This window comes from Nansenia antarctica (assembly GCF_963989245.1).
Source record: "Nansenia antarctica genome assembly, chromosome: 18".
Lineage (NCBI taxonomy): Eukaryota > Metazoa > Chordata > Actinopteri > Argentiniformes > Microstomatidae > Nansenia > Nansenia antarctica.
In genome coordinates, this window is record NC_137691.1 from 15,301,957 (window position 1) to 15,315,321 (window position 13,365).

The following is a 13,365-nucleotide window of genomic DNA, read 5'->3' on the forward strand; positions in this document are numbered from 1 at the left end:
TAAATGCCCCTGTTATCAACCCTGTTCATAAAGCAGAACTTGAACTACCCTTCCAAGACACCGACATTTATAATGCAATCACAGCTATGCAAAGTAGTAAGGCCCCGGGCCCTGATGGATACCCCATCGAATTCTACAAAAAATTCTCAACCAAATTAACTCCGCTCATCTTAGAAATGTTCAATGACTCAATGGATAATGAGGCCCTGCCACAGACGCTAACAGAGGCATTCATAACCCTTTTACCGAAACCAGGGAAAGACAGAACGGAGTGTGGTTCACATCGCCCCATCTCGCTGCTCAACAGCGATGTCAAGATATTAGCTAAAGCACTATCCCGGCGTCTAGAGTCCGTCACAGACGAGGTGATCTCCCCTGATCAAACTGGCTTCATGCTGGGCCGCCACTCATTCTCTAACATCCGAAACCTTCTAAATGTCGTACATTCTCCTACGTCCGAGGAGGTACCTGAGGTGGTTATCTCCCTGGATGCGGAGAAGGCTTTTGACAGAGTGGAGTGGGCGTACTTATTTGAATGTCTGAAAGCTTTTGGCTTTGGACCCACTTTTATTGCATGGATCAGACTACTATACTCATCTCCTAAGGCAGGGGTCGGCAATTAGGTTTGGCCTCGGGCCAAACATTTTTTGAGCCACTAGATGGCGGGCCCGAACATAATCAAAGGCTAATTTAAGTAATTGATTGTTTTAAAATGTGACACGTTCTAATGCTTTGACTTTTCTTTCGACTGTACACATCGCTAGTCAACTAACACAGCTTGTTTTGTGAACCTGCTAACAATGTAAAGTAGTGTTCTAGTTAACTAGGTAGCTGTCCAATCCATTATGTTGCAGTATTTTGGCTTGATTAGCGAGTTTGTGTTGTGATTCTCAACAACGTTGAAACGTAGTTTCACACTTTTCCATATTTTTGAATAATAAATGTGTGGACTGACGATGTAGCGTAGCCTAACTTATTCTAATAATTATGTAACAGTTTCATTCTGATAATTATTCCCCCCTCCTCCCAGACAAGGTCACATTATTATTATTGGATTGGTTGTTTGCGTGCCGGGTGAAGTTAGCCAAACATTTAACCTGCTAGCAAGAGAAACATAATGTCACTCTCCAAAGGTCTAAAGAGGAAAGTTGACGGTGGAAACAGGGCATTTAAAGAGGAATGGACAGCGAACTATACGTTCATCCTACCTGGTTTCATCAATGCAAAGCCGTTGTGAGAGACATTTTCCGTGCTCACAATGTTCCCTTTCTATACGCGAGTCGTCCTTTTCGTCAATGAATGCGATAAAGACGCACGAGAGGAATCGATGGATGCATAAAAACCTTGAGAACTGCCTGTGGATTAAAGTGACGTCAATATCACCAGATATCAAGCAAATACTGACCGATGGGAGATGCTTTTTGTTTGCGCCGATTTTGTTTTCAATGTTTTTCAGAAAATTAAACAGAATTTGCGTTGTTACTGTTCATATGTGTGTTGCAGTCACATATACGTAAACATTACGTTTGAATGGCTTACTGAGCTCGTGTTATTTTGTTCAAACCACACACGGTATGTCGGCTATTTCAGCACCGTGACGCGTTGTCCACCTGCTTATGATTCACTCTGAGGGGTTCAGCGTCAGTGCGCTTCGGTGCACCTTGCTGCCTGATTGTCTGTCCCTGTGTCATTCACTCTCAACATGGATAAAAGTACAATAAGCATTATTCAGGTGGAGTTCGATTCTCTATTCGGACATTATAGGCGCTATATGTGGGACTGTCGGTCCGATATTATTATAAAAAAATAAAAAAAATAAAAAATAAAAAGTGGATTCTCAAAATAATCTGCTGGGCCAAATATTATTGGTGACGGGCCAGCAATGGCCCACGGGCCGCCTATTGCCGACCCCTGTCCTAAGGCATCGGTAGTTACGAACGGGAAACGCTCCACATTTTTCTCATTGTCGAGAGGGACACGCCAGGGGTGCCCGCTGAGCCCACTCCTATTCTCATTCGCCATCGAACCTCTGTCTATCATGTTAAAATCTTCTCCAATAATAAATGGAATTTCTAGATGGGGGAAGGAACACAAGGTGGCGCTATATGCCGACGACTTACTGTTGTATGTATCTGAACCGGTGCAATGCATTTCCCATATAGTTCAGATGCTGCATAGATTTGGTAGCTTTTCGGGATACAAGATCAACCTCACTAAGAGCGAATGTTTTCCAGTGAACAACCTAGATCTCGCAATCCCACAATGTGACTTGCCCTTCCATTTGTCTAAATCTGGCTTCAAATATTTGGGAATTAATATTACACGGTCCTTCTCTAAACTACATGAAAAAAACTTCACGCCCCTTGTTAATAAATTAAAAGATGATTTACAGAAATGGAGGTCCATTAATTTATCACTGGCAGGGAAGATCAACTGTATTAAGCATTAAGATGAACGTTCTACCCCGATTCCTCTACCTTTTCCAATGTCTCCCTATATTCCTCCCAAAGTCCTTCTTCTCGTCCATAGATAAGTCCATATCATCTTTCATTTGGGGGGGGTAAAGTCCCTAGAATACAGAAAAGACTTCTACAGCGACATCGGTCCCAGGGCGGACTGGGCCTACCAAATTTGCTTTATTATCACTGGGCTGCCAATATTCAGAAAATCATATACTGGGTCCATTCACCACAGCCGTCTTGGTGCTTAATAGAAAATGAGTCATGTCTTTCAACATCCCTCTCCGCCTTGATTACCTCCAAACTCCCTCTATCTGCCCCACACTACACCTCTAACCCTGTTGTTGTTAATACATTACGAATATGGTCACAATTTCGACGCCACTTTGGTTTAAAAGATTTCTCCAACCTAGCCCCTATCTGCAATAACCACCTTTTTGTCCCCGCCAGAATAGACAATGCTTTCGCCTTATGGAAAAGACTCGGTCTCTCCAAATTTAAAGATCTCTATACTGAGGGCGTCTTCTCGACCTTTAATCACCTCTCTCAAAAATTCAACCTTCCCCGCTCAAGTTATTTTCGATACCTCCAGGTCCGACATTTCATTAAAAGTTTGGATCCAAACTTCCCAAATGCACCACAACCTTCTGCTATAGATGATATCCTCCAAATTCCTCCCAATCTAAAAGGCCTAATATCAAGTATTTACTCTAGCATATCATCCCTCGGAGACACTTCCCTCCACAAAATTAAAGAGAAATGGCAGGAGGAGCTAGGGGACGTAATACCCGATGACTCCTGGACTGAGGCTCTGACGAGAGTTAACGGGAGCACATCATGTGCTAGACTAGGCGTAATCCAATTTAAGGTCTTGCACCGAATTCACCTTTCCAAATCTAGGCTAGCCAGAATCTATCCTGACGTGGATGAGAATTGTAGCAGATGTCATAACGCTCCGGCAACGCTAACACACATGTTTTGGTCATGTCCCTTATTATTTGATTATTGGTCAGCAGTTTTCAGGACCCTCTCACAGGCACTAGATCTGAACCTGCAACCTAACGCCTACTCAGCTATCTTTGGCATAGCGCCAACTGACCAACAGATTATTAACAAGCATAAAGACATTGTGGCATTTGCCACTCTACTTGCTCGACGGAGGATTTTGCTTTGTTGGACATCCCCCAAACCACCGAATTCCTCCTTATGGTTGACTGACCTTATGCTTCACTTGAAACTTGAAAAGATTAAATATACACTTAGGGGGTCCAAAGACCGCTTTTATTTCACCTGGAACCCAATAATATCCTATTTCAACAAACTAAAAACCCTCCCTGACAATGCAAGTGCGCTGGATGCTGAGTGATGACATATGTTGTGAATCTATTTATCAGGATAAACCCCTAGAGATACATCATCTCGTTCTAGAGAGGGACATATTACAATCATAACAGACATGGTATCACAGACCAACACGACCATCTCATCTATCCTCACTTACAAATGAATTGCACTTTATTTCTCTTTATCTCTTTGATTACTTACCTGTACTGTCTTCATTACCTATCACCACTGTTATTATTATTATTTATTGTTGTTTATTTATATCCTTCGTCCTGGGATGCACCACTTGGGATTTTGTGGGGGGGGGGGGGAGGGTTGGGACATGTTTGTGTTTTGTGTAAAAACAAACCAAAACTGAAAAGTATTATTTTTGTATATCTGTAACATCTCAATAAAAAGAAAGTAAAAAAATTATTTAAAAAAATAAAATAGAAACCATTAGACAAGGCGTTTTCAAGGCAAGCTCTTCTGTGTCAGGCAATTTAGAATGTTGAAGTTTTTCCAATTGTCCCATTGTGATGCAATAAGAAACTATTACAACATTTGCAACATTTGACAGTGCTACAAAAACACTGTGTGCATTGGCCATTGAGATAATATAGAGATATTGAGATATTGAAAGTACTGGGATTCATCTTAATTATGTATTTTCCAGTTTTGGATATACTGCCAATGCTGAGGTAGGTGTGGGATGCATTAAATGCTAATCAAATGTTGGTGGAACAACAGTCACAGTCACTTTCTGTAAGATTTCCCAAACATCAATACCTATGTTGTGTGTGCGTGTGCGTGCATATGTGCATGTGTGTTTATGTAACAGGGAGACTGAGGACCTGGACCTGAACATCCAGTGTGAGGCCTTTGAGGATTCCATGGCCGAGGATGCGGAGGAGATGGAGAGGGTGTACGGAGGCATCGACATGAGCAGTCACCAGGAGGTCTTCACCTCCCTCCTCACCAAAGTGAGCAGCTCCCCAGCCTCTGTCCAGCTGCTGTCCATCCTGCAGGCTCTGCTGCTGGTGGCTCCAGGACGGGGAGACGTGTGGCTGACCCTGGAGGCCCTGGCTGTCCGTGCCACTCTGCTGGCCCACGACTCACAAATGGACTCCGCTGAACGTTTGATGGAGCGCCTGCTCTCTTCCAAGAGACAACAGATCTCAGCCAGTCCCAAGACCAAGACCACCAACAGGGCAATCCAGACAGACTTGCTCGGCAGCACAACCAACCAATCAGACATGGCTTCCGTAACTCCCCCTCCTCCCCCTCCTCCCCCTCCACTTCCTGCTGCTACCCCAAACCCTCCTCCTCCCCCACCCCCACCCCTGCCAGGCACCACTTATGGTGCACCCCCACCACCTCCTCCTTTACCTGGGATGCCACCTCCTCCTCCACCACCTCTACCAGGGATGGGGCAGGGAGGTCCACCTCCTCCCCCTCCCCTGCCTGGTATGGGCCCCCCACCTCCCCCTCCCCTGCCTGGTATGGGCCCCCCACCTCCCCCTCCCCTGCCTGGTATGGGCCCCCCTCCCCCACCACCCCCTCCCCCAGGTATTGGAGGAGGTATTATTGTGCCCCAGAACGCTCCTCTCCCCAAGGCCAGCCGCTGTCCCACACTGCGCATGAAGAAGCTCAACTGGCAGAAGCTGCCCTCCAGAGTGGTGTCTGAAAGCCAATCCATGTGGTCGTCAGTGCAGTCTGATTCCCTGGAACCTGACTACTCCAGCATTGAGGAGCTCTTCTGTCTGCCAGTGACTGACTCAAAGGCCAAAAGTACCAACACTACGGTCAAACGAGAGCCCAAAGAGATATCCTTCATTGATGCCAAGAAAAATCTAGATTTGAACATATTCTTGAAGCAGTTCAGATGCTCACATAAAGACTTTGTAGCTATGATCCAAAATGGGGACCGTTCCAAGTTTGACGTCGAGGTGCTGAAACAGATGCAGACGTTACTGCCGGAGAAACATGAGATTGAGAACCTCAAGTCATACCAAGGGGAGATAGAGAAGCTGGCCGGTGTGGATCGGTTCTACCTCGAGCTCCTATCAGTTTCATGCTACACCATGAGGATCGAGTGCATGCTTCTCTGTGAGGAGACCCCTTCTGTGTTAAAGATGCTGCAACCCAAAGCTGAGCTGCTGGACGCAGCCTGTGAGAGTTTGAAGGAGAGCACCCGCCTTCCAAGTTTCTGCAAGCTCATACTTGACATTGGAAACTTCCTCAACTATGGGAGTCACATAGGCAATGCAGATGGCTTCAAGATCAGCACCTTGCTGAAGCTCACAGATACCAAAGCCAACAAGTCCCGTATCACATTGCTCCATCACATCCTGGAGGAGGCGGAGAAAACCCATGCTGACTTGCTGAACCTTCCGGATGATCTAGAGATCTGTGAAAAGGCTGCTAGAATAAATGTGGATTCTATTCAGGCAGAGTCGAGCTCACTGGTCAAACGGTTGAAGGGTTCTGAGAAAAAAGTGGCCTCTTCTTCTCAGGAGGATATCAAGCAGCAGTATCTCACTGCTATGAAGGGGAACCTGGAGGCCTGTGAGAAGCTGCAGGAGCTCTTTGCCTCCATCAAAAAGAAGAAGGAAGAGCTAGCAGAGTATCTGTGTGAGGACACGTCCCGCCTCTCACTAGAGGAGCTGTTCAACACCATCAAGACCTTCAGAGGACTCTTCCTTAAAGCAATCAAGGAAAACCAGACCTGGAGAGAGCAGGCCATCAAGGCAGAGAAGAGGAAGAAACAGCAAGAGGAGGATGACGCCAAGAGACCGAGGGGGGAGAACGGAAAAATAATTCGTAAAGCCCCCCCAGTCCAGGAGGAGGGCTGCATCATGTTGGACCACCTGTTGGCTATGATGAAGGGCAATGCACTAAGGAAGACCACCAGGGCCCAGGCAGACAGGGGCAGCCTGCCCTCTAATGACAAGAAAAGGGATAGCACCCAGCCTGAACATGCCAAGCTTGAGCGATCATCAGCCGTAGATACCCAATATGGCATAGAAGTGGACAAGGTGGCATCAACCATTCAGCAAGGATCGCAGGACAGACTGCCACACACAGGGGAGTCCACATCAGGCCTTCCAACAGGACTCAAACTGGATTAATCAGAGACCATCGCCCCCCTCAATCCTGGATTGGATCCCCTGCTCAAGGAGGGATCTTCAGAGAGAGATGAGGGCATCAGTGGCGGCTCCTGCCAAATCTCTCAGGGGGGGCAATTGTTGCGTTGATGGTTAAGGTGACACGTTCAAGGGTAAATTCACCTAAATCAGCGGGCTTAAATAAATTGACTCTCACAGCCAAAAAATAAATAATAAAAATAAAAAAAAGCTCTTTGGTCTTGCCCATTGTGGAGAGGTTGGGGTCTGATTGATTGAGTGTGTGGAGTGTGTCTTTTATAAAGGTAACGAGTTCAAACTGGTGCAGTTAATACAGGTAATGAGTGGAGAATAGGAGGGCTTCTTAAAGAAAAACTAACAGGTCTGTGAGAGCTGGAATTATTACTGGTTGGTAGGTGATCAAATACTTATTTCATACAATCAAATGCAAATTAATTATTTAAAAGTCATACAATGTGATTTTCTGGATTTTTGTTTTAGATTCCGTCTCTCACAGTTGAAGTGTACCTATGATAAAAATTACAGACCTCTACATTCTTTCTAAGTGGGAAAACCTGCAAAATCAGCAGTGTATCAAATACTTTTTCTCCCCACTGTAGTTACCGAAATAAAACACAGATCAAAAGTAGCCGATTCAAGTAGCCGATGTCCTTGACAACTGGTAAATGTGGTGGAGCAGGATTTAGCTTCTCTGAGGAGTTAAGTAGAGAGAGCAGCCTGTGGCTGTGGAAAGGATTGGGCTTAAATTGAGGATACACTAAAACGTGAAACTGACAAGCGCCAAAAAAGCTCCCCTGCCAGTTCCTGCCAACAGAGACTTGTTGAGACCAGCGTGCAGGGGGTTGGCACGGGTTCACACCGAGGCTGGTTGAGGCAGAAATCGAAGGACGTCGTGTGTTTTTATATTCCTCATTCGATTCTAGTGATGCTCCGATCAGGGTTTTTGGTGCCGATCACCGATCACTGGAACCAGTGATCTGCCGATCCGATATCACCGATCACCGATCACAGCGTCGAAAATGGCAATTGAAGCTTTTTTTTTTTTTTTTCTTCTTTCCTAGCACCAGGGGAGCCACCCCTCCTAAATTTCGTTGTTTGGTACCTGTACTATAGCAATGACAATAAAGACCATTCATTCATTCATTCATTCATTCTATTTATTGTGTAGCATTAATTATGTTTTTAATTATTCTTAACACCATTGATATTGTATATTAAGTATTCAAATGAAATTAGGAGATGAGAAAGTATCATGAATTGACAACCATCTGTTTTATTGAATTCACAACCACCTGTAGCTTACTTCAGGAACATACAAATCATAATAAATAAAATGTGAAAATAAAAATCATAATAAATAAAATGTACATCTGCATGATACAATGCATCTGTGGCTTGAGTGCCTTGGGGAAATATCTGTCTTTATACCTATTTTTTATTATGAGAGAAATAAAAGGCAACATTAATTAATGTATTTAATGCATTTTGTAGGTTATGCTTAACTATTTTATTATTAATTAGGCCTGGGCGGGGCCCCATAGCATTTGTATTATATTTATGAATTAATTAGGCATGGGCTTGGCCCCATAGCATTCTATTTATTTATTTATAGTTAAGAATCGATTAACTGCTTTTTAAATGCAAACCATCGTACACTACAGGATAACACAACACAGTATTTATATTTTACCTTTAACTTAAGCATAGCCCCTTTTATCAATAATGTTTAGGCCAAAGCTAATACGCATAAGAATCTCTCCCTGTGGAGTTCTCACCTTGGATCAAGGAGTGTAGCGATGGTGTACAGGCGCTCAGATTCAATGTCACGTATAGCGTGGATCCAGGCAGGAAACAAGGCGTTTGAACCTGGCGTCTTCCACAACAGACAGGGGCTGCTGATCAAGGCATATGAATTCTATTACTTTCGCATTTATTTCCTTTCGTTTCTTGTGGTCGTTGCCGTATGGTTGCTGTCGTTGCAATGTCTCGGTAACAGTAAGCTGAGTGAGTGGTGTCGAACGTTCTTTCGACGACTCTTTCTCTCTGGCCTTAGTGCTCGCCAATGTATTAAACTCGTTATATTCCTTCGTGTGACAAGCCTTCAAATGCCGTATTATATTCGTTGTATTGAAAGACCTTGCGTGCGTTCCTCCCCGAGGTATTTCTTTTGAACAGGCATTACAAACGGCATATTTGTTGTCTCTTTCCGACACGGTGTAATATTTCCAGACTGGCGACGCCATCTTGTAAACTGGCCGGGTTTGATCGGCCATCTTGTGATCGGTCGGGTTTGATCGGCCGTTTTGAGAACTCCGATCAAAACCGATCAAGGCCATATCGGCCGATACCGATCAGCGCCGATCAGATCGGAGCATCACTATCAACAACTGCTATGGAGGAAATCGTGGGGAAAATAAAAATGAAAATAAATGTCTGATTGCATGCATACACCGCTAAATATCTGCCAGCGCCCTTTGAACTATTCATTAATCTGGCCTGGCTTTCACCAAATACAGAACATGAACTCACCATCCTCACCATCTGTGTCCACCAATCCATATTCTCCTTGCTCTTCTTTCATCATGACATCTTCATCCTCCACTTCCTCTTCTTCTTCTCCTTCCTCTCCTTTCACAACTTCATATTCTCTTCCCTCTTCTTTCACCATCACATCTTTAATCTCTTCCTCCTCTTCTTCTTCTTTCACCATCACATCTTTCTTTTCTTCCTCCTCTCCTCTAACCTCCTCCTCCTCTTTCACCATCACATCTACCATCTCTTCATCCTCTCCTCCTTCTTCCTCTACTTCTTCTTTCACCATCCTTTCTTTCTCCTCCCCTCCCTCCCCTCCTTCCTCCTCTTTCACGACCACGTTGACTTCCAGTGTTTGACTGCAGTATTCCAGCTTCACGGCCACCATCTTTGGACCCCACGTTGTGCTTTTCTGGACTGAAGAACCACAGCAGGAACTCTGTGGACTTGGGTTCAGAAACAGTAGCTGTGAGGTGGAGCTGTGTATAGAAAACAAATGAAGCACAAACAGTCACAGATACATTTCAAATTTTGTTCAGTAATTTCACCAATATAGATACAAATATATAGATATACATTATACCTATATACAGTAAAACTAACAAACATATATATTTATATATTTGTGCCCATTTACACTAATCAAGAAGCTGAAGAACAAATAATAAAATAGAGTGTTTTCCATCGTGCACATACCTATTCAGATAGGGCCACTCTATTGGTTTAATTGATTAATCAGCTGTGCACTGTGTGTTCCAACAGTTTACCGCACAGCTGATTAATCAATTAAACCAATAGAGTGAGACAGGATATGTTCATGCAAGGTGCCTTTCAGGAAGTAGTGGAGATCGTGCACCTAGCCTATTCAAAGCTTCACACACCAACGCCACGGTGTCATTATCACTCTGCCTGCTAGACATTTATTGTCCACTTGATGGCGCAGTGGAGCAAATGAAGCAACACGAAGCTTCGGCCCATGTGTGACGCAATTGGATGGAAAGCTTCAACAGTTCATGAAGCTTCATCTCGCCATCACTAGAAACAATGCAATGCAAGACTTGGCTACGAACACGTGTTACAGTGAAAAGACCGAAGTCATCCTCATCGGCACCAAATCCACCCTCAATAAAACCGGACCCATCACACTCACCATTGACGACACTACCATCACCCCCTCCCCCCTGGCTCGCAACCTCGGCTTCATTCTGGACCCCACCCTCTCATTCGATCCCCACGTCAGTTCCATTGTCAAGACATCCTACTTCCACCTCCGAAACATTGCAAAAATCAGACACTGCCTCTCCCCCCCCGCTGCTGAATCCCTCATCCACGCCTTCATCTCCTCCCGCCTCGACTACTGCAACTCCCTACTCACCGGCATCACCTCCCGCTCCCTCCATAGACTCCAGATGGTCCAAAACTCTGCTGCACGCCTCCTCTCAAACACCCGCTCCCGTGACCCAGGGTTCGACAGTGCGACTGTTTTGGTCGCATTTGCGAGTGAATATATTTCTGTGCGACTTGGAAATACATTCAATCGCACCAGTGCGACAAAAAAAATAAATAAAAAATAAATAAATAAACGAAACTACTGTCATGCGCAGTCAATCTTATGTTCGTTAATAAGATCACAGCGCATCTAAACCAATGCAATCCTTTGAAAACAGACACGTGACAGACACGTGACCCGCAAGCACAACAAGCGCGCATTTACATTTGAAAATCCTGTCAGAAAAAGACCGCTGTTAAAATGAATCCGATTACGGCATACTTTAGCAAGAAGGCTAATGTTAGCAGCGTTCCAGAGAGGAGGTAGAGGGGGGTAGTGGAGTCAACATTACAGCTGGAGACAAGAGGGACGAAGAAGACAGAGACGGGGAAAGCGAGGATGAGAGCGCCCGGTCAGAAAGTGTGTCAGGGGAGGGGGAAGGTCATTATCCGCGCGGTGATAATGGCGGTGCCACTGCCAACGCGAAGTCTGGTCTGACAAAAGTGACAAAGGTCTACAGGTACAGTGCCGAGTGGCAAACATCTTTCCCGTGGCTGTTGCTGAAGGAAGGGAAGATGTATTGCAAGTGGTGTGTCGCCCACATGAAGTTAGCTGGAAAGACCGTGTTTGTGTCAGGAGACGCACAGCTGAAACGCGACACAGTGAAAAAACATGGTCTGTCTCGCAAACATGTGAAATGCAGGGAAGCTTTCATGTCAGCTCAGAACAAGCCCCTTGAGAAAGCTGTTGGACGCCAGAAGGCTAGCTCCAGTGAGGAAATTAAAAGACAGCTCAAGTTAAAGTTTAACATCGCTTACTACGTGGCAAAAGAAGAGATCCCATTTATTAAATTCCACAAATTATTCGCCCTTCACAAGAAAAATGGCGTTGAATTAAATCCATCCTATAGTAATGACAAACGATGCGCTGACATGATCGGGCAGATAGCGGATGCCATGAGAGAAGACCTTGCTGTGAAGATCAATTCAGCACACTATCTCGCCGTACTGATAGACGGGGACATGGACATCACGAACACAGAGTGTGAGATTGCATATGTACGTCTTCTTGACAACGGGAAGCCTGTGAACCTTCTGGTGGGACAACAAGCCCTCGAACATGCCCATGCCATTGGTAAGTTTTTTTTTAATAGTCTTAATTTATGTAAGTTGTAATTAGTCTATTTGGTTTTGGAGACTATTGTGTTTTTCTAATTGTGTTTTTTTCTGTAAAGGGGTTCTGAAGGCCACAAAGGCTGCCTTTGCAGCTGTTTGTGAAGGTGATGGAGCGGCATGGATGCAGAAGTGTGTGTCGTTTGGTGCTGATGGGGCCGCAGTGAACATGGGCAGGCAGGGGGGGGTGATAGCCCATCTTCAGCGAGAGGCAGGGCCTCACATCATACCCATCCATTGTATGCCACACAGGTGAGTGTAAATGCATAACGCTACACTATACATAAATAATTACTACCTACTGTAAACTATAAATACTATGCACTAAATAAATAAGCCTATGATAACACTCTACCATATACATAAATACTGTACACTATAAATACTATACACTTAATAAATACTACACTTTAAATAAATACTCATGAACACAACCATTCATAGTTGCATTACAATCTCCATACTCTTAACCTTGAAAACATTTTTAATTAAGTGGCAACACATTTGTTTGAGTCTCTTGTGTTGGAAGAATATGTCTGCTTCTTACACAGATTGGAGCTTGCCATACTCACTCTACAGAAGACAGAGCCAAAGGTGTCGATAGTCTATGATCTCCTGCACCTCATCTGGAAGACCTACCACTACAGTGGAAAATCTCAACGAGAGCTCTGTGCTCTTGGACAGGAGCTTGGAGTGGATGTCCACAATCCCAGCAGTGTCAAGGTGTTGTATTTAATACTTATCTGGAATGTTGTTTTGTTATGGACATGATTCAGATGTTTTACCCTGTAAAACACTTAATAATAATAATTATTATTAAGGGAACTCGGTGGATCCCCCACATTCACCGGGCGCTGAAGGTATTCCTGCAGTATGGAGAGGGGAAGGACCTTGCCAGTGATCCTGATCAATACTCTGTGGTTCTCCAACATATGGAGCATCTGGCAGCCTCACAGTCCACTTCTGTGGAAGTGCAAGGACGGGCCAAAAAGGTCAGTTTTCTTGTGTTGACCACTATGAATAAATAAACTAAAGTTAGGCTTTAAAGAATAGGTTAAAAACGCAAACACTACTGTCATCAAGTTGTTAGATGGTTAAGTTTATTTTCAACAGCTAACCATTTTTTATCGTATCCATTTACTCAACTACTCAACAGATAAAGAAGGAAATGGAGACTACACTTTTCTGTGTATTCTGCCACTTTCTCTGTGACCTGTTTGGCCTGCTAGCCAGCCTCAGCCTCA

General features: G+C 44.4%; 1 protein-coding gene across 1 annotated transcript; it reads left to right on the top strand.

The window, feature by feature from the left end:
• Nucleotides 1-191: 191 nt before the first annotated feature.
• LOC308173010 (inverted formin-2-like) lies at nt 192-9,178 on the top strand (the record flags this gene model as incomplete). Its single annotated transcript, XM_080547977.1, has 3 exons — nt 192-517; nt 4,624-6,787; nt 9,158-9,178. 3 exons carry the CDS (start codon nt 192-194, stop codon nt 9,176-9,178), a joined length of 2,511 nt encoding a protein of 836 aa, XP_080404103.1.
• Between the last annotated feature and the right edge of the window lie 4,187 nt (nt 9,179-13,365).